We start from the raw sequence: 25,809 nt of genomic DNA, 5'->3' as shown, positions 1-25,809 counted from the left end.
AGTGCTATGGAAATTATGTGCTTTGGGTCACGCAATGTTTGAAAAGAGAGAAAAACTCTACAGAGTGAAACAATGAAGAGTGTAATTCTTAATATCTTCACTACACACTCTGATGCGCTGTTGCACATTAGCACATAACCTCAACTCAGTTTAACGTCAAGCTCTAGGAGCACAGTGGAAAAAAATGTTTATACTTGATGGTCTCGAACTGTACCAATATACTATACCACATACTGTACACACATATGGTATCCTTTCAACGTGTGACAGCAGTCTCAGCAGGTTGCCACTGTAATGCTGCCACAGATATTTACAACATCACAGAGTACTTGAGCAGCAAAGCTGATTCTCTCCAATTGACTATGAAAAACGGCGCAGCGAGGTTCCCCCGGTTGGATCAAAGGGGAAGATGCTTCAATACTTTGGCTCCATTTCATTCGTTAAAGGTAACCTTTTTGTGCGTAGAGTAGGTGCTGGCTGTGTAGTCAACAAGAAGTGAGCTGTCAAATCAAGAAACTAGAGGAGTGGCAGTGACCTCATGTAAATAAAACACAATCCTCTCATTAGAGAGATTAGAGGAATGGGATATGGAAGGTGAGCAAATGTCTCTCTGACTGCTACTCTAAAGGACAAACATGTTGGTGGAGGGTGTTGTGCTCCTTCAGTATGACACAGGTATTCGAACAGATGGCATGACCTGCGTGGTCCCCGTTTCTCTCCACACTCTGCATGGTCAACTAAACGTCCAGGACAATGACAGCAACATGGCAATTACAGTCCATGAATAAACCATGGGATGACTTTGTTTTGAAAACATGTCATTCCCAAACAGTGGGACGCCTGATTTAAGCTCACATATTTTTATTTATTTATTTTTTGGTAAATGTTCCTTTTAAAATTAAAGCAGAAAGAGACAGTTGAAAGGCTGACAGATTTAAATCTGAAAAAATAAATGAATGAAGAAAATGGATGAGACTGTCTGATGTTTAAAAAAAAGGGGGGTGGGGGAGTGACAGATAGAGATGGGGAGGCACAGTGAGGTTAGAAGGATTTAGCAGATGGGGACTAGTCCCTGTGTAAATATGCCTTATATAAAGCTTTTAATAGATTTCCTGTGGGTTTTAAAAGACCTTTTTCGGCCTGACCTGCTCCTGCTCCCCCCCCCCCTCTCTCCTTGTCAAATAGCAATAAGCGGACAGCTTTAAAAGTCTCTAATTATTCACAAAACATATCCCTGTGTGGCCCTGGAGAGGCCGTGGGCTGTAAAGTAAAGGCTTTTTACTGTGGGGGGGAGGGGTCCACTTGTGTATAACTGGCTCTGTTTTGTGGGTGACAGGGAAGCAAGAGCTCTGTCTGTGCTCTGGCCTTAACATGATGCTGGATACGGAGTCAGGGAAAAGGGAAGTTGTCTTTCTCCAACGACTCTAACTTAAACTCAATCATTTTTCTCTGAGTGTTGCTTCAGGCCTCCCCTCCCTCTCTCAGGCTTCAGTCCCACTATCCCTAAAGTTGTTTCTTCTTCCCTCTGACCTCTCCATTTCTGCCTCTCCACCCTTCTATCTCTGTCTTTGTTCTTCCAAATGCTGTCAGTGTCTCGACTCTCATTCTTTAGTTTCCCTGAGCTCAGCTGTTGGCTGTCACTCCGCCACACTGTCTCACTCCATCTTCTTTTTGCCTCTCTTCTCGTTCCTCGTTCTGCAGCGAGCGATAAAATCATACTCACATTATTTGTTGGTGTATTGACAATGATACTGCCTGTCTGTGTTTTTCTTGTTTTGTGCTTTTTACACGATGGGTATAATATAGGAATGTAGAGATTGTGTCATTTCAGATGACAGCTAACTTTCTTTTATAGCTAACATTTATATTCAGTAACTGGCTAAAGAAGAGACAGAATGACTGCTGCTCTTTCTTACTTTGCTGTTTTACTTCCATTTATGTAGCTGTTATTGTTTAATCCAAAATCACACTTTTAGCAATCAAGTAAACAGCCATGGGCACTCTCAGGAAGGATTGTTTCTTCTACTTGAACTAACTAAATATTAAATTACCTCTGTCCATCACAATCATTCTTCTGCATCTGTATTTTATCAGAAGTAAGTCCAAAGTGGCTATGTGCTGGGCTACTTGTTGGGACTTATAGACTTCATATATTTAGTAGTAGGTATGGCGTCTGCTTAAATTGCTAAATACACTATCTATCCATCCATCCACTTCCGCTTATCCTTTTTCAGGGTCGCGGGGGTGCTGGAGCCTATCCCAGCTGTCTTAGGGCGAGAGGCGGGGTACACCCTGGACAGGTCGCCAGTCTGTGGCAGAGCTAACACATAGACAGAGACAACCATTCGTGCTCACATTCACTCCTGCACTCACAACTATGGGCAATTTAGAGTTCCCAATTAACCTATCCTCACTAACTGCATGTCTTTGTACTGTGGGAGGAAGCTGGAGTACCCGGGGAGAACCCACGCAAACACAGGGAGAACATGCAAACTCCACACAGGAAGACGCTGGCCTGATGGTGGAATTGAACTCAGGACCTTCTTGCTGTTTACACTAGAAAATATATTCATATTCTTAGAAAAAACTATTATTAGCGACTTGTGTTTATACGCTGCTCTCAAGACAAAGCTGCGTTTGGTTCATTTTAAGATAAATTTCTCTACTTTTATCCTATTACGCGTGACTGTAAGTTCAACATAAATGCAACATGTTGACATGGAAAGCAACATGTAAATATGAACAACCTACAAATCTGCTCTCCTCTACTATCATGTTATACCAATGGACTGATACATATTTCAACTGTCTACATTATATGAAAAATATGGCAAAACATATAGCATATAAACAGCAGTAATACACTGAAAGCATACGTCCGTAATTCTTAAAGTTTTAACAGTCAGTTGTGTTTAAACGCAACCTGTGCCCAGTCATCCTCTTAAATGTAAATGTAGGTATAATCTTGTCCATTAGTTTCTCTTGTTTGAATTCATTTCTTCTTCCCTGTTCATCCACACCCTGCTTAATCTCAAACTATTCCAGATATTGTACAAACACCTGGCCCACCATATGTGACAAAAAAGCCCAAAAACAAAAACAAAACAACATTACCTCTTTTGCAATGATCTGCAATTATATTCAACTTCTTTTCTCCTCATCAAGTTCCAACTATGAACAAACAAAATCTACTTTAATTGTCCATAATGAATAGATCATTCAGATATAGAAGTGTGGCACAGAGCGACTTCAACTTACTTACAAAAGTATCTGCTGATGATAAAGAGCGCTTTGCAAAAACACTTATGTTAGAGAACTGCATTAAGCTGGAAAGCGCTACAAAGTAATCAGAGAGTTACGATATTTAATCACTTCACACTGATGATTGTCTAGAAATTGTGGACAATTAAAAGGAGACAATTTTGTTCTGTTATTACTCTCCTTAAGTGGGCACCCAGCTAGGATGGTACCAAAGGCACAATGTAGAATGCTCAATGAGGCGAAGAAAAATCCCAGAGTAACAGCTAAAGGCTCAGAGAAATCACTACAGATGGTAACGTTATGCTCATGAGAATAGAGATGTGGAGAAAGAGTTGGTGTGCTGGTGCCTTTGGGCCTAGACAGCTTGCCGTCATCGGGTTTATCAAAGGGTCTTACAGTGGGGCAGCTAAAACTAAGAAGGAGATGGAGCAAGCAAATGACCCTTTTAAACATTAAAGTAAATGTATTACAGAGTGGTTCAAACAAATAATAATAACAATAATCTAGAGTGGCCCAGCCCTAAAAATGATTCCAAACATCCATATATGACCTGCATTTGTTGGAAATGCTTCTCCAAAGTAATTTATGGCATCTGTCAAACATGAGGAGCAAACTAAAAGAACAAGAAAAAGTACAAGAAAAGCTACCCGATTAAGAAGGGCATTTAATCTAAAGCATCAAATACTGTATAGTACACTACTCTTATCACACCACACATTTCCCCCAGAAAGCTACATACATTCTGCGAGCGTGTCTTTCACCATATCTCCTCTCTCTCATCCATCTGGCTGAACCATCAACCCAGCAAACAAATAAAACTTTCTCTTTTTTCCATCTCTCTTCTCCGCGAGGCTCTCCCTTTCTCAAAATCTGGTGCAGCCTTCTGCGCTTCCCACTGGCAGCAAAGCACTGACAAATGGCTGCTCAGTGTACCCACTGACGAGCTTTCACACCAACTGACACTATTAATCCCTATTGGGTAAGAAAAGTGAGACATGATGTTCCTATCAAGGGCAGATTGGGGTATATACAAAGCCACTTTGCTTGCTCGCATGGGACATGCAGGACAGAAGGCATTAAAACTCAGTGTTGATACATCACAACACTGTACTATATGTAAGTGTTGAATAAATAGGGAATAATTGAACATGCACTGTAATTCTATGAACATTTAGTCTCTCCCTCTCCTGTCTCACCTTCCTCTTTCCATTAGTAATTTAGGAAAGAAAAGAAAGTGGGATAAGAACGAAGGTACAGTGAGGGGAAGAAGCACTATATGGACACAGATAATGAGAACTCATTTCACACAGTGAGAGCAAATAAAAAAATGGAAGACACGGTTTATATGATCTAGATCCCAGCCACATCAACTACTGTAATGAGGGTTTGTATAATCTGCCATCTGTCCTACAATTACATATCTTCAGTAATGCCAAAGATGTAACATGAGGGGGATGGATAGGCTGCAGTAGATATGTCAAACTGAGGAACATGAGACAGGGTACGACGAACGAGCAGCATTTTTTCTTATCTCAAACTCTTACATTTAAATGGCAGATAAGAGAAATCACAGTCATTCACCAGTTGGCATTTTGAATAGACCGAGGAAAAAAACAGACAAAATCAATAGTGAGAGGGAGACAAATATCAGACGTCTTCTCCTGCATCTTCACCTCATATTACTGAGGTATGAGGAGAGGATCGAAGAGCAGACAAAGATCTGATTTGTCCTGCAGTCTTGTCACTCCATGTGTTTCTGTGCGAAGCGACAGCTGTGATGACTGCTTCCATATGAATCATGTGTCTGTGTTGTGCCACAATATCTTCCTCACTTCCCTCGAGTGGTAAATAATAGGCTGTCAAAATCTGTTTCACCAAAAGTACAGACATAAAGATACTTTCAGCTCCACCAAGAGCCAAAAGGCCAGACGCTTTAGTCAGTCAGTCAACTTGGAGACTGTCATCCTCCACCTGTCCTCCTCAGTGCACTAGAATTGAAACCAAGCTTAATGCTTTAATACGACGAAGTTAAATCTCTGCTCCCTGTGGCTTTTGAAATATCAGTGACATGTAAAAAACATGAAAGTTCCTCTGATATCAACTTCTACAATGGCTTAGCAGACTATTAATCCTTCTTACCATTACTTTCTTTCTGCGTGTGACTAAATAAAATTGTTTAAGAAGCTCAAATTCTCCCTAGATACATGTCAGCTTTGCTGCAAATGACTGTTTATCCATTCTTGTCTGGCTAGTGCTTGACTGCTAAAAAGTGGGGCAATTTACTTTCTTATCTATGTCCCATGTCAGTGCATTTAAAGTGCCAATGTCACCTTTGAACGAGCAAGCACGCTCGGCCAAAGATCCTCATCAAGTCAGCAGCGTTTACCTGTTGCAAGCCACACAGTTGTAAATGTATTAAAAGTGATGAAAGTGCCTTTTTTTCTGTCTAAGTTGTTGTTGTTTTTTCATTTTGCAACTGAATTTATGTGCATGTGGTTTAGGACTGCTTCTGAATGTCCATGTGACCTCTGCCAGTCTGTGACGGCAGGCATATGGCACCACTCTACCTCTGCCAGTATGAGTCTACGCCTTTGACAGTGCCAGCTCAGTGGCCCCACAGACCTCTACCATTTTGGCTGTGCACCAAGAAAACAAGTTAATGTTGGTAATTAGGACAGAAAGCTAGTGAAGAGAGCGGAGGAAGAGCTGCCGCGCTGCATGGTTTCTGACAAACTTGGCTTAGGCCTGACATAGCAGAGATAAGAAAGGATTTTTGAGTGTTGAACTTCCAAGAAATTCTTGAAATATTTGATAGAATTATGCAGGATTTCCAGAAAACTCACTGATACTAAATGACAGGGTGCTTTAAGAGTAGGCTGGAAATCAGTCAAAGAAATGCCATGTCGACATTTAAAAGGGAGTTTTGACGCTAGTCATGTCTAATGTAAGATGTTGTGGGTGTGGATGTTGCAAAATTTTTTTTCCTTCTGCGGCTGCTTTGCTTTTTCATTCCACACCATGAATAAGAAAATATGTTTGGTCAATGAAATCACTTACATGTTTGTGAATGCAAAAACATATCCTGTGATCTGCAAAATGATAAAACACAAGGCACAGGAGGAAAAAATAGAACATAATAAAGCTTCTTGCTATGATCAACCCTTGAAATCTATTTAGATTTGTGCAATTAGTCTACATGGTCCAGTATCAGACTGCCTACTTGGCTGTGGTCCTAGCTTGGCTGTTTCATATCAATGTGACTCCTCATTTTCTAAGTAGCACCGTTTTAAATTATGCCAAAACCATCACCACATTTAGATGCAGCCCCTCGCTATTCAGACAACAGATGTTTGCAGGGCATATTAAATCAGAAAAGCAGACATCATCCACATGACTGCTTTAAAAGCCAAATGAGAGTGTTTGGCTGTTTTGTTGCTGAGAGAAGTCATGACGGCAAAGATAAGCTAACCTGAGACCAGCTCAGGAGAGTCTGCTGAAATAATGCAGTTACTATAACAATATTAGGCCCATACCGCACTCAGCACTGCTTTAATCTTGCCTTGGACAAAAGATTACATGCATAAAGCTTTATGGAAGCAGCGAGAAGTCAGAGTAAAAGGCAGAGAACCTACGTGAACTGTCCACTGTGTGCTGGAAGATCATGCTGGTTTGAAGCAAAGACTTTGTAGTTAAACTTTACCCCACTTGGAAAATTACTAATTCAACACATGTCCCAGGCTACAGACACACATACATACATGCACAAAGCTATAATTAAACCCTGCTGAACAGATTACACTTCCACAGCTGCTTTCTCTATCAATAATCCACTGCTTAATACGCCTGTCTGCTGCTCCTGTTGTTACAGCAGGTGTGTCAACTACACACAAAAGACAGCAAAATCACATCACTTCAGCCATGCATGGCTTGAAATGTAATCATTATTTTGGATCAAATATTTTCATCCTGACACAATAATTTATCCTAATAATGATAAATTGCAGTTTGATGTTTCAATAATGCCACCAGAAATTGGCTGGATCTCTGTTTGACCTCAAATACCAACTGCAGTTGAAAGGACAACTGATAGAAAATGAGGAAGATATTCACACTAAGTGGCCTTGCCAAATTGAGTGGATTAATTACACAAACAGCAAAACAACCGAGGAATCACAATAGCTCTGTCTGCGAGATGCAAGAAAGGCTTTAAATTGAAGATGAATAAGTGATATGTGCAAAAGGAGAAATCACATCAAATAAAAAGGAGGGCAAATTATTTGTACTACCTCTGGTTTCCAGGGTAATTTCTTGGTGTGCTGGCTGAGGAACTTCCGAATACGGGCGTGATCTCTGCCGTCAGCCCCTGCTGTCATTGGCTCGTCATCCTTGAAAAACATACAAAAGAAAAAACAGCACTTTTAAAAATCAGTTACCATAAACCAACACCGATAAAAGGAGTCGACTAATGGTGGTCATGGATCTCAGTGGTTAGACTAAGGCCTTACATTCATGAAAGCACAAATCCATTCACCCATTCATCCATCCATCGATTACTGAGGTAATCTGACTCTCCAGAGGCTGCATATAACTGATATAGGAAATGAAAACACATACTGTACATCGTGAAATAACAGGAAACATCTTTATTTCCCTTCTGTTAAAACCTTGTGTAAATGCCTCCGTACTATTCACGCCTAATCCAGCATTTTGAATTGCCAAAGCCCTAATGTCCAACATACTCCAGTTATTCACCCTGCGGCCAAGATTTTTCCTCCAGGGGACTAAGCCTCGTGCTCCAGCCAGAGCACTGCAGGGCTCTTTCTCTGTGGTCTGCTAAGAGGCATGTACATGCTAATGCTGCGCTGTGACGGGTGGGACAGAGCAGAGAGGAGAGCAAGTTCTCAGCCAGCTATGAGGAGATAAAAGGCTGTGTGCCTCCCAGAGGAGGAACAAAGTCGCAGAGCTGTTAAATGAGTGGCAAAGCATCCTCCATTTAGCAGAGATGTCAAAAGAGGCACACCTCCACTGAGAAAAGCTGGAGAGGTTTTCAGCACCCCTGAAATGAGGGGCTTTTGTCGAGAAGGCGCTAGTGTTTGCAAAAGATTCAGGGGAGGAGGAAAAAAAAGATTTATTTATTTATTTTTTTTTAGAGTGGAGGAAGCAAAGAGCCAGAGCTGTCAGATGCCAAGCCTTTGATTACTTTTTTAACTTCCAAGGGAGAGAGATGAAGGAGGGCAGGGAAAATAATGATGAAGAAATGTGACAACAGGCTCCCCTCCTGTCTGTCACCAGAGGAGCGTAAAGTACCTGCTGTTTGTGGGTACCAAAAGACTCACAAACAGACTTAGTTCTGTTGCATTTGTGCATGGCGTGCGCACACACACACACACACACACACACACACACACACACACCCCCCAACTCAACTAAGGACAAAACATTTATATTGCATCAGCTGGTGTCTCATATAAATCAAAAACAACAGGAACACAAAAAGTATGAGAAAGGACTCAGCGGTCAGTCTGATGAATCAAGAGCTGTTTGAACACTAGCAAACTAAATCCCAGTGCCTGAAGCAAAAATATTTTTTGACACATTCGCTGGAAAGCTTACATGACGCTGAATCTCAAATATTTTTGCTGTTTCACAGCCTTCAACAGCAGATTAAGTTTTGTTAGTAGAACTTTAGTTATGAACCAATAACTGAAAACCTCGCTAATTAAAAGCCCCTTGCTCAGTCTTTAATGAATCCACAGTTAGACTTTTTAAACAGGCTCATCTTTAAATATTAATTTCCACAAAGCTCCATACTTTGACCAGTTTTCTTTCTAATATTACTAGGCATTTATTATGATTATTATTGAGATCCACTCATCCTTCTTTATGTTTGAGGTGTTGTTTATCTCAGCATAAAAGCTGCAAATCTCGGTAGTCTTATAGTAAAGTTTAGACCTTGGGTCGTCTCGGTGACATTGCTTATTATATGCAAACCAAGAGTCTCTTGTTCCTGACAAGTCAGCTTTAACCGTTTACAGGTGGGAGCGATGTTTGAATGATGATTAAAGACAATTCGTGTACAACACATTAGAGATTTTGTAGTGCGTGGTTACTGATTCTAATTTAAAGAGCTAATGTTTTAGAAATAACTTGAAAGAACAGACTTTACTTCTTCACTGTGGACAGTAATTCACAGGGACACAACTCAGTAAACTGCTGCCTCAGCGTGATCTAACTCAAAGTCTGCTTATCGATGCAATACTAAAAGGTACAGTTAACTCATTGACCCGAGGCTGCGCTGCATTCTTCATGAGCTGTATCTCCTTTTTTCCCCACTATAGTGTGTATTGACTTTCCACTTTGACAAGTTGTTGCTATTACTTACAATGCACAAATACTCACAAAGACTCATTATTTCAGACTTACAAATCTCATTGTTTGCTGGCACAGGGCCCAGAACCATGTTAACATGTTTTACTGATAATTAATGTTGATACTAACTGGGGCCTGTCAGATGACATTATATATTAGAAGTTGCATCAAGGCAAAACAGGAAATATCAATCACACTGATGAGGCTGCCTATTTATCATATGTTTACAACGCTATTTACCTTTTTGACTTTTACTCAAATGGAATAACAAATGATCTATTACACAGCGCACACAGATCTGCTGTGGGAGGAATGAATCAGGGACATAAGGAGTTGAGTGATAGAACCGATCAGAGAGATTTTATCACTGAAATCCATCCATCTCGACTGTCAAAACCCTCGCTTTTGTGGGTGCTTGCCTCCCAGCTGTTTCCTTCCAGGCTCCACATGTTCAGAGAGCGAAATTCAAATGGATGACCTTGCTGATCCTAGGCTTGGAAAACAGCTGGGAACAGTGTCCTGGAATACCAATGAGCTTAATTAATCTGCTTTGCTAAACACAAACAAGCACCAGCATCTGCAAAAATCGGTATCGCAGAGAACGGGAAAGAGGGGCAGGGAAGTGGGGCTCATCTCACAAATCTTTTTTTTCCCCCTCCACCATCTATTACCAGCCAACTAAGACAGATTCCACAAGTCCACAAATCCTAATTTCCAACCACGTGAGACTTGATAACCACAGTGGACTAATTGCAATAAATTAACTTCTTTATTCATATTAACTGCCCCACAGGTATACAGTATGTTAATTAGCCCTAACATAATAGTAATAATTCTTCCGATTTTGCATGTTGTAGTTTCAGTGAATCAGCAGTGGCTCCTGGTAACTGATTGATCTAATTAAAATATGGAAATAGATGCAAAGACACTGGGATATGACAAGTGACTAATCACAAATTATTCATCATTTATAATAATGACAAAATATTATCAAATATTATCAGTGGCACAATAAAGAGGAACAGGAACAACTGAGAGAAGTTTGATAACAGTGCACGGTATGTTTAGGAAGTCTAGTCCTCAGAAATCTCTCCGGCACAGCCAATGTCTGCAGTGAATGTAGACTGCCAGAATCCCCTTTACTGAACAGACCAAACAGACCACTGTCTGCTTCGTTTCTGAGGAGTACCAGATAGCTCTGTGCAGCATTACACACTCACCAGCACCGGTGATCTGTATGTGATGTGACTACAGCTGAAGAGATGGATTTTCAGTTCGCAACTTTCTGGACACACCGGGATCCATAAATTTACTGTTTCTTTCTAGCACAGTTAAACAGTAAGGGGAAAAATAACTTCAATTTATTTTATTGAAAAGGAAAAAAAAACTGTGCTAGCTTAATTTAAATTAACAGGGACAAAGGCAGGTTCTCAGGCCTACAGCTAGACTTTCCTCGCTGCAGTAGTAACAAAGTAAAAAAAGCACAGCACATTTTCTTATCCTTACCCAAGGCTAACTTCAACATCTAAATGATAATCTAACTTAAAAAAAGGAAATGAAGCGCCATGGGTGGGCTTGATTTTAATCTTATTCTTGTCAGTTTGTTGCTTTTCACTACTTTACATCATCATGAAGAAAAATAAAGGAAAACTGGGTCTGTGATAAACAAAGAAAGCAGCACAGGGAACAATAAGAAACCTTTGATTTTCGAAATGCTCCGCTTGACGGCTGAGGGAGATGAGTAAGACAAAAACATTATTATGTGGCTCACTTTTTCCGCTTCTTTATGCCTTAAAGGGCAATTATGCCAGCTTAACAGAGATATGTATTAGAGAAAATTACTGAATTATCACCACAAGAGTCTTTTAGGGATCCAAAAACATGTTTATGCAAGTCCTTGGACATTTTTCAAGGAGCACAACAAGGTCATTATTTGAAAGGGCCCATACATTGCGCTTCACTAACCACCAACACGCTCACTATGGCAACACAGGGTTTTTCAGCAGCGGCTGGTATAAAAAAAAGCTTATGAGCTAGCACCTGAGTTTATACATTTTTCCTCATTTGTTCTGTGCATTACAATATATTCTGTAATATTCTATAATACAGGTACAAGTATAGCAAATGAGATGTGAAGGGTAAGTCTGTCACTCACCTTTGATCCACACACAAAGGTGAATTTCTCGTGGGTGGTCATTGCTTCTCATGACAATATATCGGCAGAGAACATTGCATTTATTGTTGTAACTGCAATGCTATTTAGCTGTAAATAAAAAGAGTCAGGGACATAATTATATCTTTCTACCTATAGACAGTATATTGAGGAAACAATGCCCCGAAAGCATGTTCATATTATATAATTCATGTTCATCAAAGAGTTTAATCTTAAACTGTGAAAGCTGCCTGACCAACCCTGGCCATTTTTATAAAAATTGTGTCTATCACTAGCACATCAGCGCTGCTAGAAACTGAAATTTAATTTTGCCTGCAAACTGTCGTGGCCGCTCTGAGTGTTGGCTAATGAATAGAATTGTCCTGGGAACCACCTCGGTGATCCTGGATCAGTACTCGAGTGTGCTGAGAGGTTGAATAAATCTGCACCCTGATCTCACAATCTAGTTCTAGTCTATTTCAGTAAGAATACAGCTTTTGGAGTCCCAATACCCTTACAACCAAAATCCCTATTTCATTTAACAAAGTAGCTGGCACTGCTGAATAGAAATCAGCTCAACCAAATGCATTCAGTTAAATGATTGCAGAACAAATCCCAACCAAGAGAACCAAGGAATGCAACTATTTTTGTCTCACTGCTTGCATTATTCATGTAAGAAATTACATGCTGGTCAATGGAACAACAGTAGCAAGGCTGAGTGAGGAGGAGAAGGAGAAAAATGGAACATAAATAAGGAACGGCTGCAGCCGATAATAAGAGTGATAGAGTCAGGAGCTCCAATTCATTGGCTGGAAGATTAATGGTGCAGAGATGAATACAGCAGGGAGACAATAAGACACAAAAGGGGAAGAAGGAGGAGAGAGAGGGAGGCAAGAGGGGAGATGGACAGATGGGGAGATGAAAAACTGCAGACAGTTGAAGCAGAAAAGTTAGAGGGTGACCTGTTTGGTATTTACAGAGCACAGATTTTCATGTGATGATGTGTGTAGTGTGTGCACGCATTCATTTTTACTGAAAACATGTGTCTGCATTCATGCATCTAAATGTACAGCCAGCACAAACTGAGTAAGTCGACATCGATTTAATTTAATTTTGGTGGCTGTGTCAGAACTGTATGGAAATATTTAATTAGTTTTCACAATATAACTTATACATTTATAGCTGTTTATACTGTTATACGTACCTTTCGGTACAGCATTAGGAAAATACTCTGTGAAATGACAGTTCAAAGTGTCTTAGATCTTTATCATTTCTGTGTGAATAGTAGTTGATTAGGACAGGGGTCTTATTTAGTGAAAAAGGAGAGATCACGTGAAAGGAATCGAGAACAAACGCAGAGAGTAGAAAGAGAGAGCCAGAATCTGAGCAGGAATCCAGCCTGATGCCAAACACACTGTAAGTTTGAACAGCATGTCAGTATTTTGCTGCCCGGGCAATGAAATGTATTACTCTTCTACCATCGAGCAATTGGGAGGAAAGAGAGAAATGAAGCCACATTAGGCCTGACTTTTATGTCCAGGCTGATTACTATTGACGGGGTGTGACACGGGGCAGCCGGCAAACAGAACAGGCAAACACTCAACTGCCAATCATCGCTGACCTGCCGGGGCTCAGTCTGACCTAATCAACACACAGCCTCCTTCAGAGGTGGCCTCACACAGTGATGGATATACACAGATGTACCGACAAACAATTCTGCAGTGCCATAAGGCTACAGTGATGTTGAAAGTACTGGTAAAAACAGGTTTCTTATCAAATATAAGCAGAAGGACAAAAATGTCAAAAGTGTGGATAAATAGTATTTTCCTATTCATATTTTCAAAATATGAACTTGTTGCTACATTACTTGTTCATAAAATAGAGTATTTTATCAAAAAGCACCTGGTTCCTTTCTTTGAGAGAGCACTGTTCCGCCAAGAAATTGAAAATACATGAATCACTTTCTTATAATGACACGAATGCTGAAGAAAAGGCTTTTTGTGGGATGTCGTTTGCTTGTTCCAACAACGACAGAGAGAAAAAAATATAGCAGAGGAGAAGAGTTTCAAATGTCACAGAAAAGTTTATAGAGTGACAGTACTTGTTGGATTGTGTAGATTTGCTGCCAGGGTTTTGGATATATTAAGCCTTTCCCGTACTTTGGTGGGTAATCTAATTAGGATCCTGTTACAGTAAATCCAGATGAGACGAAACAAATAGACGAAGGGTTTGTGCAAGCGGGTCTGATCGACCTTGTGCAAGCGGGTCTGATCGACCTTCTGCTGTCTTTGTTGCAGCTTCTGTTTGTGAATTCACTTTAAGTTCCATTTTATATTCTGTCTTTTTGTCTTACAATCTGTGCATGTCTACATCTGAAATTCTCTGCTGGTGTTATTTGGTTTTCTTACAAGGGGTAGAGTGTGATAGGCACAGAAGTGGTTTGGCAATGATGAAACAGGCTGCTTTCCTGGGGCGAATAGCATCTAAAATGCAATGCCTGACCTGAAAACGAAAGCACTTTTCTCTCTCCGTTGCTTCACCTGTTCATGTGTGTTTGTGTGTTTAAGAATGTGAACTCCGCTATGAACTATGTGCGTATCACATGCCCAGCATCCAAATCTCAGCACATCTGCTAGATGGACATCAAAGCATAAAGATTTTAAAATGCTCTCTCCTCCCGCTTCACACAGCAAATTCAGAATGGGGTGACTTTTCATCCACGCAGCACACAGATGTATACCACATAACTAATTAGTAAAGGAAGCGCATCAAAAAGCTCAAGTGTATTATGAATGACAGATGCATCTGTGAAAAGTTTAATAATTGGATAGGGAATGTTCCAGAGTCTCTAATCTGAAAATGGCCATTTTTAAGCTCAACCACATTATCACATGGAACAGTAAGTACAGCCCTCCGTTTACACTCTCAACTCATTACATTTGGAATTAAGGGTTCCAGATTAGGTGCCAGTGATCTGAACCTCTTTAAACTGCTTAAAACTTTAACAGCTATAGAGTTTTCTCTCAGAAGGGTGGCTGTGGCTCAGCCAACCAGTGGCGAGTGGTTCCTGAGCTCCTTACTGTCACTGGGTGAAATCTCATGCAAAGAGGGTTTTCAGGTTGCTAGCACATGTGGTCTCCTGTATTTTGCATGGAAGACAACCATGTGTCTGTAAATACTTTCAAAAGTCACTACTAAATGGCCGGCAGTCAAACTTGAAGTGCAACCAGAAATATGGAAGTAAAAGTTTTGCGTCAGCACCACAGCCCACATGTTTAAACAGCACTACTTTTATTTTGACAAACAGCCTTCATTTCCTGTTTGTGTCACACTTTTCACAGTTTCCTCACTGATCAGAGAGCTCCTTGCGAGCGTTTGCAAGCAAGCACTCCATGGTGCTACAGGCAACTGTGGTAATCTGCTAGTGTCCATAGCAATGGCAGGGAACAAAGCGTCTCGGAAATATTACGTTTTCCTGTGCAATGAAGAAAAACGTAGCTTTTAGAAGACATTCAAGGTGAAAAGGGAGAAAACACTGATAAAACTACTTCAGTGTGCTTATGAAAAGCCAAAAAGACATTCAATTGATCCAACTTTGTCACACATTCAAAATGGCAGACAAGTTAATGTCACATGGTTAGCAATCACATGACCTCAATAATCAGCTTTTCTACTCGCTATTTAACTGTGTGGCCCTTTAAGGCTTAGAGTTAAAGCTCTGTAAGACCTCCAGGAAAAAACAGAAGAAGAAAGAAAGTCTAGCAAAATAACCAAATTATACAAAAGAAATGATCCAACTGCAAGTAGTATATTCTATTAAGTGGTTTAGCTTTAACATGACTGCCTTGCTTTAAACCTATAATTTAGTCCACTAGATGCAGTGGACCAACTTCTCTGGCATCATGACAGGAAAAAGGCAGTTTTGTGTTAGAAGGACAACCTTCTTAGATAAGTGCTCTGGAAGATTAATGATTTGCCAGTTGGGGCCATGAAAGGGACCTGAGCTATTCTGAACTCATTGTAAAGTCTTGTCATATTTTAAATGGCCAGTGCTCTCTCATTTCCAGCATCCCTGAGACATTGCGACTATATTAGAAAAGGGGAAACTTGCTGAAAAATTTAGACAATTTTATCTCTAAGGTCGACCAGTCGATGCGAAAACAAGGTTTCCAAGGACCTCGAAATTTAATTAAAAGACATGCAGGTAACTCATAAATGTAGGTGTCTAAATGAACTTTCAAAGAGAGATGAAATAGCAAAAAACTCACTTGCATGGAAGTCGTCCCAGAAAAAGCCTTCAAACAAGAAAAAAAGAGTTTCCGACAAGAAGATCCGAGTATAAATATAGCCTTCCAGTGACACAGGTGTGAACTAGTCATGTGCTATGGGTCTGAACCAGGGATACGGTTGTTTAGCCACAGTAACAGTGGACATTTGTGCAAACCAAAATGCTTTAAGGAAAATAACTTCTTACCAAATCTGAAACACGAAGGTGGAAATGACTGCTGAACAGCTGACTGCTATTAGTTTTAAATCACATCAAAGACTGCTTAACCTCCTAAGACCCGAACTCTTCCACAACATGCATTTTTAATTTCTCTTTGATATTTGGGCATAATGGGACCTGATGAATGTAAAAACAAAGAATTACCAGATTTTTATTTTTTTTTATTTTTTTTTACCAGATTTTTGTTTCTAAGAAAAATAAGAGCCACATATGAGGATATTTGTTTAAAATTTCGATAGAACAGTAGCAGTATAATGTCCTCGTAAGTGGATATCAGGCCCTTGTAGAGCAAAATTAAGTATTTTGGTCTAAATAACCCAAAATGTGATGTCCACATATGTGGACACCAGGTCCTAGGAGGTTAAAGATAACGTGAAGCCAGATGAAAATGAAACACAAGCAGAGCTATCAACGGGATTCAGAGGTTCCCTTCAATACAGATTAGCACATCCACCAAGGAATGGTTAAAAGAATAAAACGAGGGCTAATCAAGGAAATTGCCAAAGGCTGAATTTCATTCTAAAAAAATTTTGGTAAAAGGTTTAAAGAACTCACAACACTTTCAACTAAATACACACAGCATGAGACAGAGACGCGTAGACAATTATGAAAAATGCATACACATAGTTATTTCTACTAAAGAGGAAATAGCTTCTGACACCACAGAAATACTTTCCTTTTTCCCAATTCTTATTATTTTTTTTATCATTACTTATTTACTTATTTTTTATTATCTGTGATTATAAGTTAAGATGTCACGCACAGAGGACCTCAACTCCTATTGTGAAGATTTTGCCCAAAATCAACACGTATAATTCTATAATGTATATATTTATTTTATTTTATACTGCTTTGAATACATTAAGCGTACTGACAAGGGACAACAGATGCGCCAGTCATCACAACATAATCAGAAGAAACTGACTGGCTCAAAATTTGATTGCTAATGCTGAATACAAACCATTACAAAGTAAATGTATTTAAATTGCAAAAAAAAACCCAAAAACAAATGCAACAGTGCAAAAATATCCAAAACCCTTTGTTATAACAACTTATTGTTTTTAACTATAAAAAGCACATTTGTAACTAGCTTCCCTAGTGATAACTGATTTCCCAGTGTCCCAGTTAACAAGTCCAGCGAGTAAACACTCACAGTAACCACCGTACTACACCGGAACACCTAACGGCATCTGAATAAAATGGGGCCATTAGTTACACCTGTATTTGACAAGTTGGAATGTTTTTTATGGGCTAAATGTGAGCTGAGCGGTGTTCTGCGTCGTGCAGCCATTTCAGCTGCAAGTTGAATTTTACCACTCACAGCTTTGTCGCCACTGTGGTGAGAAAACAGTACATTTCTGGGACTTTGGAGCAAACCTTGAAAAATAACTTTCTCCCCAATACATAAAATATTAAAGGGAGTTTGAACTCCAAATTATATTTTTCATATTTTTTAAAGACCAAAAGAAGCCTAATGATTTATATATGAGAGTGTGCAATAAATACTCAGCACAGCTGTGTAATTACACATATCTCTGTATTTAAGAGCATCCCAGTAGACAAGACGACAATTACTGTACATCTGAAGGTCGAGCTAACAAGACATACTAACTGTGTAATTTGTGCTGGAGAACCTTTGGCATGCTGTATCTGTAATATGTGCAGCAGATTCTTTACTGCCCGGCCAATTTCTGTAACTGACATTTGTGCAGTCCAGCTTCCTCTGTCCTCCTTTAGTAGTTTCTCCCCTCTATCCATCTTCCTTGGGTAATTTTCCAGTTCTTTTCCATCTACTTTTTACTTTATTTTTAATCTAATTTAACTGATTTCCCTCCAAGTACAGAGAAAGCGAAATGAATTTTAATACAAAACCAACCCATCCCTGATTTGATATATAAGAAACCACTTATTACGTAAGCTCTTTACATGTAGTTTATGTTTGCCAACCACTCAGCATCAAATTTGCACTACAAAAAGCCATAAACTTTCTCTCTGCTCTCTATCTCTATCTGAGAAAGACTAATTATTTTTTTAGCTCTAGGAGCAGAGAACATGTCATACTCAGTGTTGCCTCTTAAAGAAAGCTGGGTCTGTAAGTAGCTCTGCATCCTCTCGCGGTTTGCAGACATGCGTCTGTTTCGCATGTCAGGCATCTTTAACCTTAGCGACATATTTTGAGAAACTGCTTTAGCCTTTCTCTTTCTTCCTGAAGCCTCTCTTCCTGAGAGCAAGTCAAACTGACAGAATAGATATGGGCGTGTTTGAGTAGGAAGCTGCCAGATAATAAACTGCGTCAAAACTAATGTCTCTTCAGCTTTCGCCTCCACAGCCCACTTCATCAACTGCACACCTGTTTGGAGATCTCAGATCCACGTGTTGGTCTCATCTATTACCATCTCAGTCAAAAATTAAATAAATAAGAAATCTCTAACTCACTTCCCTTCATTTGCCTCTAAGATGTTTTATGCAGCATAGTCATCTGTAAACATGCCTCATTCCCGTTTGTCACCAAGACAACAAGACAGACAAAGAGTAATTAAAATTGCCCCTGCTGCTTTGTGCTTAATGTCCCTGTCAACCCAATATAGCCTCAGAGCCACTTCACAGCAATGTGCTGCCTACATTTGGCCCAGGAGCTCTTTTACATTGCCAAGTCACACTGCAAAGTACTGAGCTGAGGTGCAATTCATAAAATTATTCCGCTCACCTGACAGCGAAAATGTACAAAATGGGGAAGCTTTTATTTTTCACAACAGTGAAATGCATCACTATTTGGGGGGGTTACAAGCTGAAGTTGTAGAATCACTTGGGCTAAGCCTTTAAAAGTTTGACAAAATTACTGCCATACCAAAGAAGAACATGTCGAAGTAGGCAACAGTGACAGAGAGAACACTCTGAACACTTTATAAGTTAAGATTTATTGTATTTGTAATAAGTGCAGACTACTTCATGCAGACAGTAGATTGGTGCAGTCTTTTAGTAAGCTCAATTGGAGGTTTTTCAAAGAGCATATGTTGTGTGAACCATGCTTTCTGTACATATCTGAAAAACACTGAATACAGAATTATAGTTTTGATATGAATGACACCTTTGATCACCTGCGCACGATTCTGACATCACTGCTTTGTCTGACTGGCTTTCAGATGTCATCATTCAGCCTGTAACTTCTTTGAAATCTGCTCTATTTTAGCACCCAAGTAGCAAACTATCAAGCAACTTAGTGGCTGGGCTATTCACTGGTGTCTGCACAAGTTAGTGGAGATGGATAGTAGAGAAAAGCGCAATGAATCTTCATCATAGCCAGTCACTGCTTGTCTCTCGCCCATGTACACCCACAGTCCCAAGCTGTTCATTTGTCTTAAAGCTATGATTGTACATCTCAGACCTCATGCTCATTCAGTCCCCTTCCCTGTCCCCCTCCGTGCTTCCATCCATGCTTCTGTCTGTCCATCCAGCCTCTAGACACTCAGATGGAGGTGGAAAGGTAATTTATAGCTTATCCCAGGACACGGCATCCACCTCTATTTACAGCACACCCACATTGTTCTGGAGACCCCATCAATATCAGGCAGGTGCGTGGGTTGTAATATCATCTATCTGCAAGTGTCTTGTCAGATCAGAGATGACACGTACCATGGAAAGACACACCAGCACCTCTAGTACTGTATACAGAGACATCAAGAATCCCACACACTATAGGATTCCACTCACTCATACCCTACACACAAAAAGAGAGAAAAATGGTCTTTGATATACTCTATGATTAAAATTTCACTGTCTGCATGCAATTTATGTTGTGTTCTATGCTGTAAATGATAAAGACTGAAATAACAAAACCTATAAGAAATTCTCCAACATATATAGATGCAATAGGGATACAGAGGAGTATAAATTGGCAAACCCAATAGCTAACAGGTTTGAATCTGATGGCAGAATTTTCACGGCAGGAGAAGAAGATGACTGGCTGTGACAAAGCGGTTGCTCTGGGTCAAGGGTTGTTCTTTCAGTCTTACTCCGTACATCTGTCTCGTCACCTCTGCTTCTTTTACCATGACATGACATTTTCGTCAGAAATTTCTTCTTCTCTCTGTCAGTCACACCAACAGCTAGAGAAAAAGGTGCAAATCCTCTGAACTTACAAGTGTTTCTGCTTTGATTTTGCCCAAAATGTAATTTGATTTTCATGTAAGCTTCAATCACACGGAAACATCTGACTAAACTTATAAAACCCAAGAACTTTTTGTCTTTTTTTGAGCACATTAAGTAATCAGAAGGCTGTCTGGGAAAAGTAAGTGAACTCTAAAAACACATAAAAGCTCCTTTAGCAGCAGCAAAACTCAAAGCTTTTTTTCTGGTCTTTTGTGAGACTTGAATAATGATAAGACATTCTGGATCATTCCTTTCGCAAAAAAACGGTTTCAATTCACCATTTTGTTTTGGCTGATGTCTTGATTGAACAGCTCTGTTTGGGTTAAGCCAAACCCTGTCAGATGAGCTAAGGTTAGTTCATTTCCTTGGCCATTTAAGAAACCTACTATACTGATTTACTTTTGTCTTTTCTTTGCACCTCATAAAGCCTCTCCCAAACCTCTGGTTATGGACGGCTGCTCTGGCAGCCTCCAGTAAATTGTTTTTGCTACAATTCCCAACACTAGATGTTGAGGTCCTTAGGCAAGTCACTCAGGACCAAGATGGTCTGTTGCTTCGCAATTTAGATGTGGTTTTGATATAGGTGTGCAATGCACATTCTTGATCGATAGAAATATAGTTCAGCTTTTCTTTATTTTTTCAACTATATATTTATTTATTTATGATCACACCTGTTGGATTTGCTGTGAACTCTGCAGGATGCCCACTCTCAAGGAGAGTAGCAACTTTACACCTCCCCCATTGGTCTATTTTGAGACTAGAAGTAATTTTTTTCCTCACTTTCTCTGTTATGCATCTCTATAATACTAAGGTTTCTATACAGTGCTCTAATGTCCTGTGAAAGTTGTGGCTGAGGCAACGCACCAACCAATCTTCTGGGAAGAGCCGACTTTATCAGTAACAGGGCTCGACAACGCAGTACATTGCACGTATTCTCTTAAGCTGAGTTAGCAGAGAGATTTAGTGACATTTTCCAGCCTGGACTAAACGATTACTTAGTGTGTTTAATAAACACATGAAAACCATGTGTCATTACTTCAGTGAGAATGCGGCTATAATTGCAACTTCAGCCCTATTCACATAAAAAGCAGCATCACCTCATTTTGTAATAATTACAGAAATGGTCTGTGATCTGAGCCCTGCCCATTATTTCTAAAGAAAAAAAACAACAACCTCATATTATCCAACATTTTCCCAAACACTGAGGTAATAGTATTTGTCCTATTTAAATTGGCACTCGTGGTTTGCATTATTTTCCTTTCCTCCCTCTGTTCTGCTTCATTCTCTCATCACAACTATGGAGGCTGTGTGAGTACATATGAGGTCTCCTGGTAATACCAACCACACACAAGTAGGACTTTAGATGAAGGCTACATCACATTTCATGTGTAATCAATGCAGAAATTCTGGTAAACGTAAAGGGTTTACTCACTTTTGTGCAACTCTACTTGCTCTTTGCCTAGATAAAATGTAGGAGCACAATTTTGCACATAGTATAATGGGTCTTTTACCACATAGAGTTGCTTCATTATGGCTCCAGGTGAGCACGAATTCCCCATCTTTTCTGACAAAAAAAATAAAGTTTTTCTACATGAATAAGTCAGGATAGTCAGTGCTTTCACATTTTCATGCTACATTTCACAAAATAGGCATGCGAAATGATTCAAACACTTCGACATGCCTTCTTTCATGTGCTAGTGTCACAACAAACTGAGTGCAAGCCGCGATTGTACTTTTGTTGTTCTTTGCTATTGCAGCTTTAGATTATTAAAGATGTTTGGCTTTTGTGTCTTTATGAGTTGACTGCCAAGTTCCAGTTTTATCTTTAAATAACCTATAAACCTGTGCTTTCTTATATGTTCAAAAAAGAGATCAAAGTAAACAGCAAAGAGTGTTCTTGCCAACTAAATCTGTGAAAAGTGTCTGTGAAAAGTCTTCTCAATAGGAAGAAATGCACACAACTCAATTCTGCTCCAGAAATATGAACAAAATTGCATTTTTCAAGCGAATTGGTTGATTTCTGGCGAGCCTGTATGACAGCAGAGAAAAAAAAGTGGGAAGCAGATGTGACACGTTTGACCTCTGCTCCATTAGTTTCCAGCAGTCAGCCATCTGACAAAAAAGTACAGACTCTCCTGTGTGGATGTTTTGGTTTTGTGTCATATGTCCCTGGACTATGAAGCAAAGCTGGCTAGTTAGTGTTAGTATCGGGAAGGCGCTTAACGATTCTGTCTGTGATATGTGCTAATTAATGTTTGGTGCAAGCGACACTGTTTGCCTTAAAACTCAGTTCACTAGTTTATGACGAGACCTTATCCAGGACTGAGACAACACGGAGAGGGGAAAAGAAGAGATCGCTTTTATATAAAATCTTGGAAGTACAACCACTGCTTGTTAAAGCATACTTGGTGTTTCTTCGCTCAAAAATTGCTCCCACATGTGCCAAAACACTCCTCATCCAACAATTAGTCACTAAATAGTACACATCTCAGCTTTAATGCATATTTAGTGTAACAATGATGAGCATTAAATTGACCTTGAATAGAAAATAGGTCTCAAAGGGTCATCTAGCTAATTTAGTTAAACAAATCTTTACCTCTTACACACTGGCATCCAGTCATTTGTTTTCAGTTCTGAACAAGAGTGAGCAAAAGATATGTACTTGTGCTACACCATTGACTCACTGGTTACAATTAACATAGTGCTTCTCCAGACTGGTCAGATGCAAATTAAAAAAGCCAATAAAGATTGGTTTTCTCCCACAAGCTGCCATCTCACAGGAGTCTGAATGGCTACTCTGGATCCATCCCTGCCTCCCAGCCAGCAGCATTGACCCACGTGTCGATATACCTGTAAATTTCTTCTGGCTAAAGTGAGAAAAATCAAGGCAGCAGGTTGTTTAATGACAGAATAAATCCAGGAGGATGTTCAAAGCAATTGATATCCTGACAATACCATCAGACTCCAACAAAGCACTTCTGTCCACTATTGTAGCGAGATTAATAGCCTGTTTGGTTGTCCTGCTTAAGTCTTTAACCCAGGATAAGTAGAAAAACCACCATCTTGTCTTTTTTAAAGTTGTTTCATGCTCAAGGTTTGATGACAGTGCAAGTCATCATAGGAGCATGTGAAATGCAAAATATCTGAAATACAGCACGACTGAAACCGAACTGATCATTTACCAGCGTGGCAGAGATCAAATTTGATCTGGGTTTTCTAAGATAATCAAAGCAGTGTGGCAGTTATACTGACAACTAGGCATAATATCACAAAAATAATACTATAATAAAACAAAGAAGTGGTATTTTAAAGTAAAAGCAGATCTTTTTCTTAAACCTGAGGAATGAGGTGAGGCTGAGACAATGAAAAGGCTGAGAAAAAAGAAATATTATTTAGGCTTAAGAGACTTTGGGATGGGTTATCATATGTGCATGCCTTCCTATATTCCATCAAAGTAAACATGAAGGCAGCAGGTGGGCAGCAGGTGCATCATCATATTAACTTGCAGAAAAAGGTCTTTGTCAGCTGTGATAACTGCTGAGACTATTTTCTAAGACTAGTTTATCAGACAGACAGAGAAAATAGGAAAATAAAACAAATCCCTCCTTATCAACGTGTCTTTATTTCTTTCGAACAAACTGATTTTTAAATGTTCATACACACATTTTGTGGATTCTTTGTACATCAGCATAAACAGTGCAATTGAACAGTGGAATTGCTAATCCGCAATCACATATCAAATATGAATGAAGCTTTGTTACACAGTGTCAAAAATCATTTAATAATTGTTGTCGTTGACAAATAAAATAACAGCCTGTCTTGATTATAATACAGTGTTTATATACTGCTCATAAATACTAAATATGAGTGTGAATATCTCCACTTACACTAAACAATGATCCCCAATATTCTCTTTATTGTTGAAGATCAGAGACAAAAATTGGTAGAAGTAGAGACAAAGGTGACAAAGAAGTGATGATGAGGCAAATAAAGATCTTTAAAAGAAGAGAAGAAGAAAGTGTGTGACCGTGGATGATGAATCAGACAAAGATCCTGAGAGATCAATCAACAGGCTCCAAGTGTCTGGTTTCTGCCTGGACAGCATGGGGACAGCAGAGATCAATAAGGAGCAAGGCCTCCTGGCTGGTGGCTGGTTCAGCACGGGTGGAAATAGATTATAAACTGAAACACATACTCCAGTTTTCTACTTCAATAAGCAGAGAAATATTAGAGTTAAGGAAGGGAAAATAACAAAACAAACAAAAATGTATATATAATTTCATTTTGATGATGATGACTTATAGCTCATCAGGACTGTCAAGAGAAGCTGCTTCAGGAACTTGTGAGATCCCAGCCATCTACGAGAGGAGCACTCTGTGCTTCCGTCTGCTAACAAGATTTATAGAGATGACAATTTCCTTTTCCAGCAGGACTTTGCATTTGTTCAAAAAACTCCTGCAAAATGGTTTGCAGACCATATTATTACTGAGTTAGCCAACTCGTATGATCTGAATCCCACAGAGAAGCTATGGCGTATTGTCAAGAGGAAGATGAGAAACACCCGACCCAAAATCACTGCTATGAAAGCAACCTGGGCTTCAGTAACACCTCAGCAGTGTCACAAGACTGACTGTCTTCATCCCACGCTGTACAGATGCAGCAATGTGTACGAATATACATCCTATTCAGAAGCTGGGCAATCTTGCATTTTAAATCTTGTTTGGATTGGATTGGTATTAGAATGTTGTGATCATTTGAGATACTGGATTCCAGATTAGCCATGACTGTCAGCAGGGCTGTGCGATATGACCAAAATCTCATATCCCGATATAAGAATTCTATCATCCCGATAACGATATAAATCACAAAAATGTAACATTTTCTGTAAATCCTGTGAATCTCGGGCAGCTCGACTTACGGGAAGTGTTTCTAGTTGCGCGTCATGTAGCTGGAGTCGAGTGTTTTAACAGATGCATGAAGCTATACATTTTTAGACATAAATTGTAACAGCCGCTGTTTTCTTTGTATTTATTACACAGCGTGCTGCGGGGAAAAGCCTGTTCTAACGTTTGAGTCTAAGGTTTGTTTTTTTGGCACCTGGTGGCTCTTTTTTACTTCTCATCCGTAAATAATCTGCTATTTCACGCGAATCAGTTTATTTTGAAAAGTCTCAACAGGATCTTGAGCTTTAAATAATTTCCCCCAGGGATCAATAAAGTATTCTGATTCTGATTCTGATTTATTGTGAAAGGTTTATGTGGAACATAAACAAGCGGACACGCGATGGTTTTTGTCACTACCCGATCCGTACCGGAAACCCGATCGGTACCCCGCATGCGCAAATCTTACGTCACTTCCTCTCTTTGCCAAC

The 25,809-nt window shown here is 39.6% G+C and overlaps 1 protein-coding gene across 1 annotated transcript in view; it reads right to left on the bottom strand.

The window, feature by feature from the left end:
- Nucleotides 1-25,809, bottom strand: part of b4galnt4a (beta-1,4-N-acetyl-galactosaminyl transferase 4a) — a 160,665-nt gene that overhangs the window by 60,536 nt on the left and 74,320 nt on the right. Inside the window, exon 3 of the mRNA XM_085461382.1 lies at nucleotides 7,548-7,646. Within this exon, the coding sequence (XP_085317508.1) occupies nucleotides 7,548-7,646 (99 nt within the window). The remainder of the gene's footprint in view (nucleotides 1-7,547; nucleotides 7,647-25,809) is intronic.

Source organism: Copadichromis virginalis, linkage group LG7 (assembly GCF_057382275.1).
Source record: "Copadichromis virginalis isolate Kocher_CV1m ecotype Utaka linkage group LG7, C_Virginalis_male_GT1.1, whole genome shotgun sequence".
In the NCBI taxonomy this organism is placed as follows: Eukaryota; Metazoa; Chordata; class Actinopteri; order Cichliformes; family Cichlidae; genus Copadichromis; species Copadichromis virginalis.
Note: the sequence above shows the minus strand (reverse complement) of the source record. Positions and strands in the feature narration are given on the sequence as shown.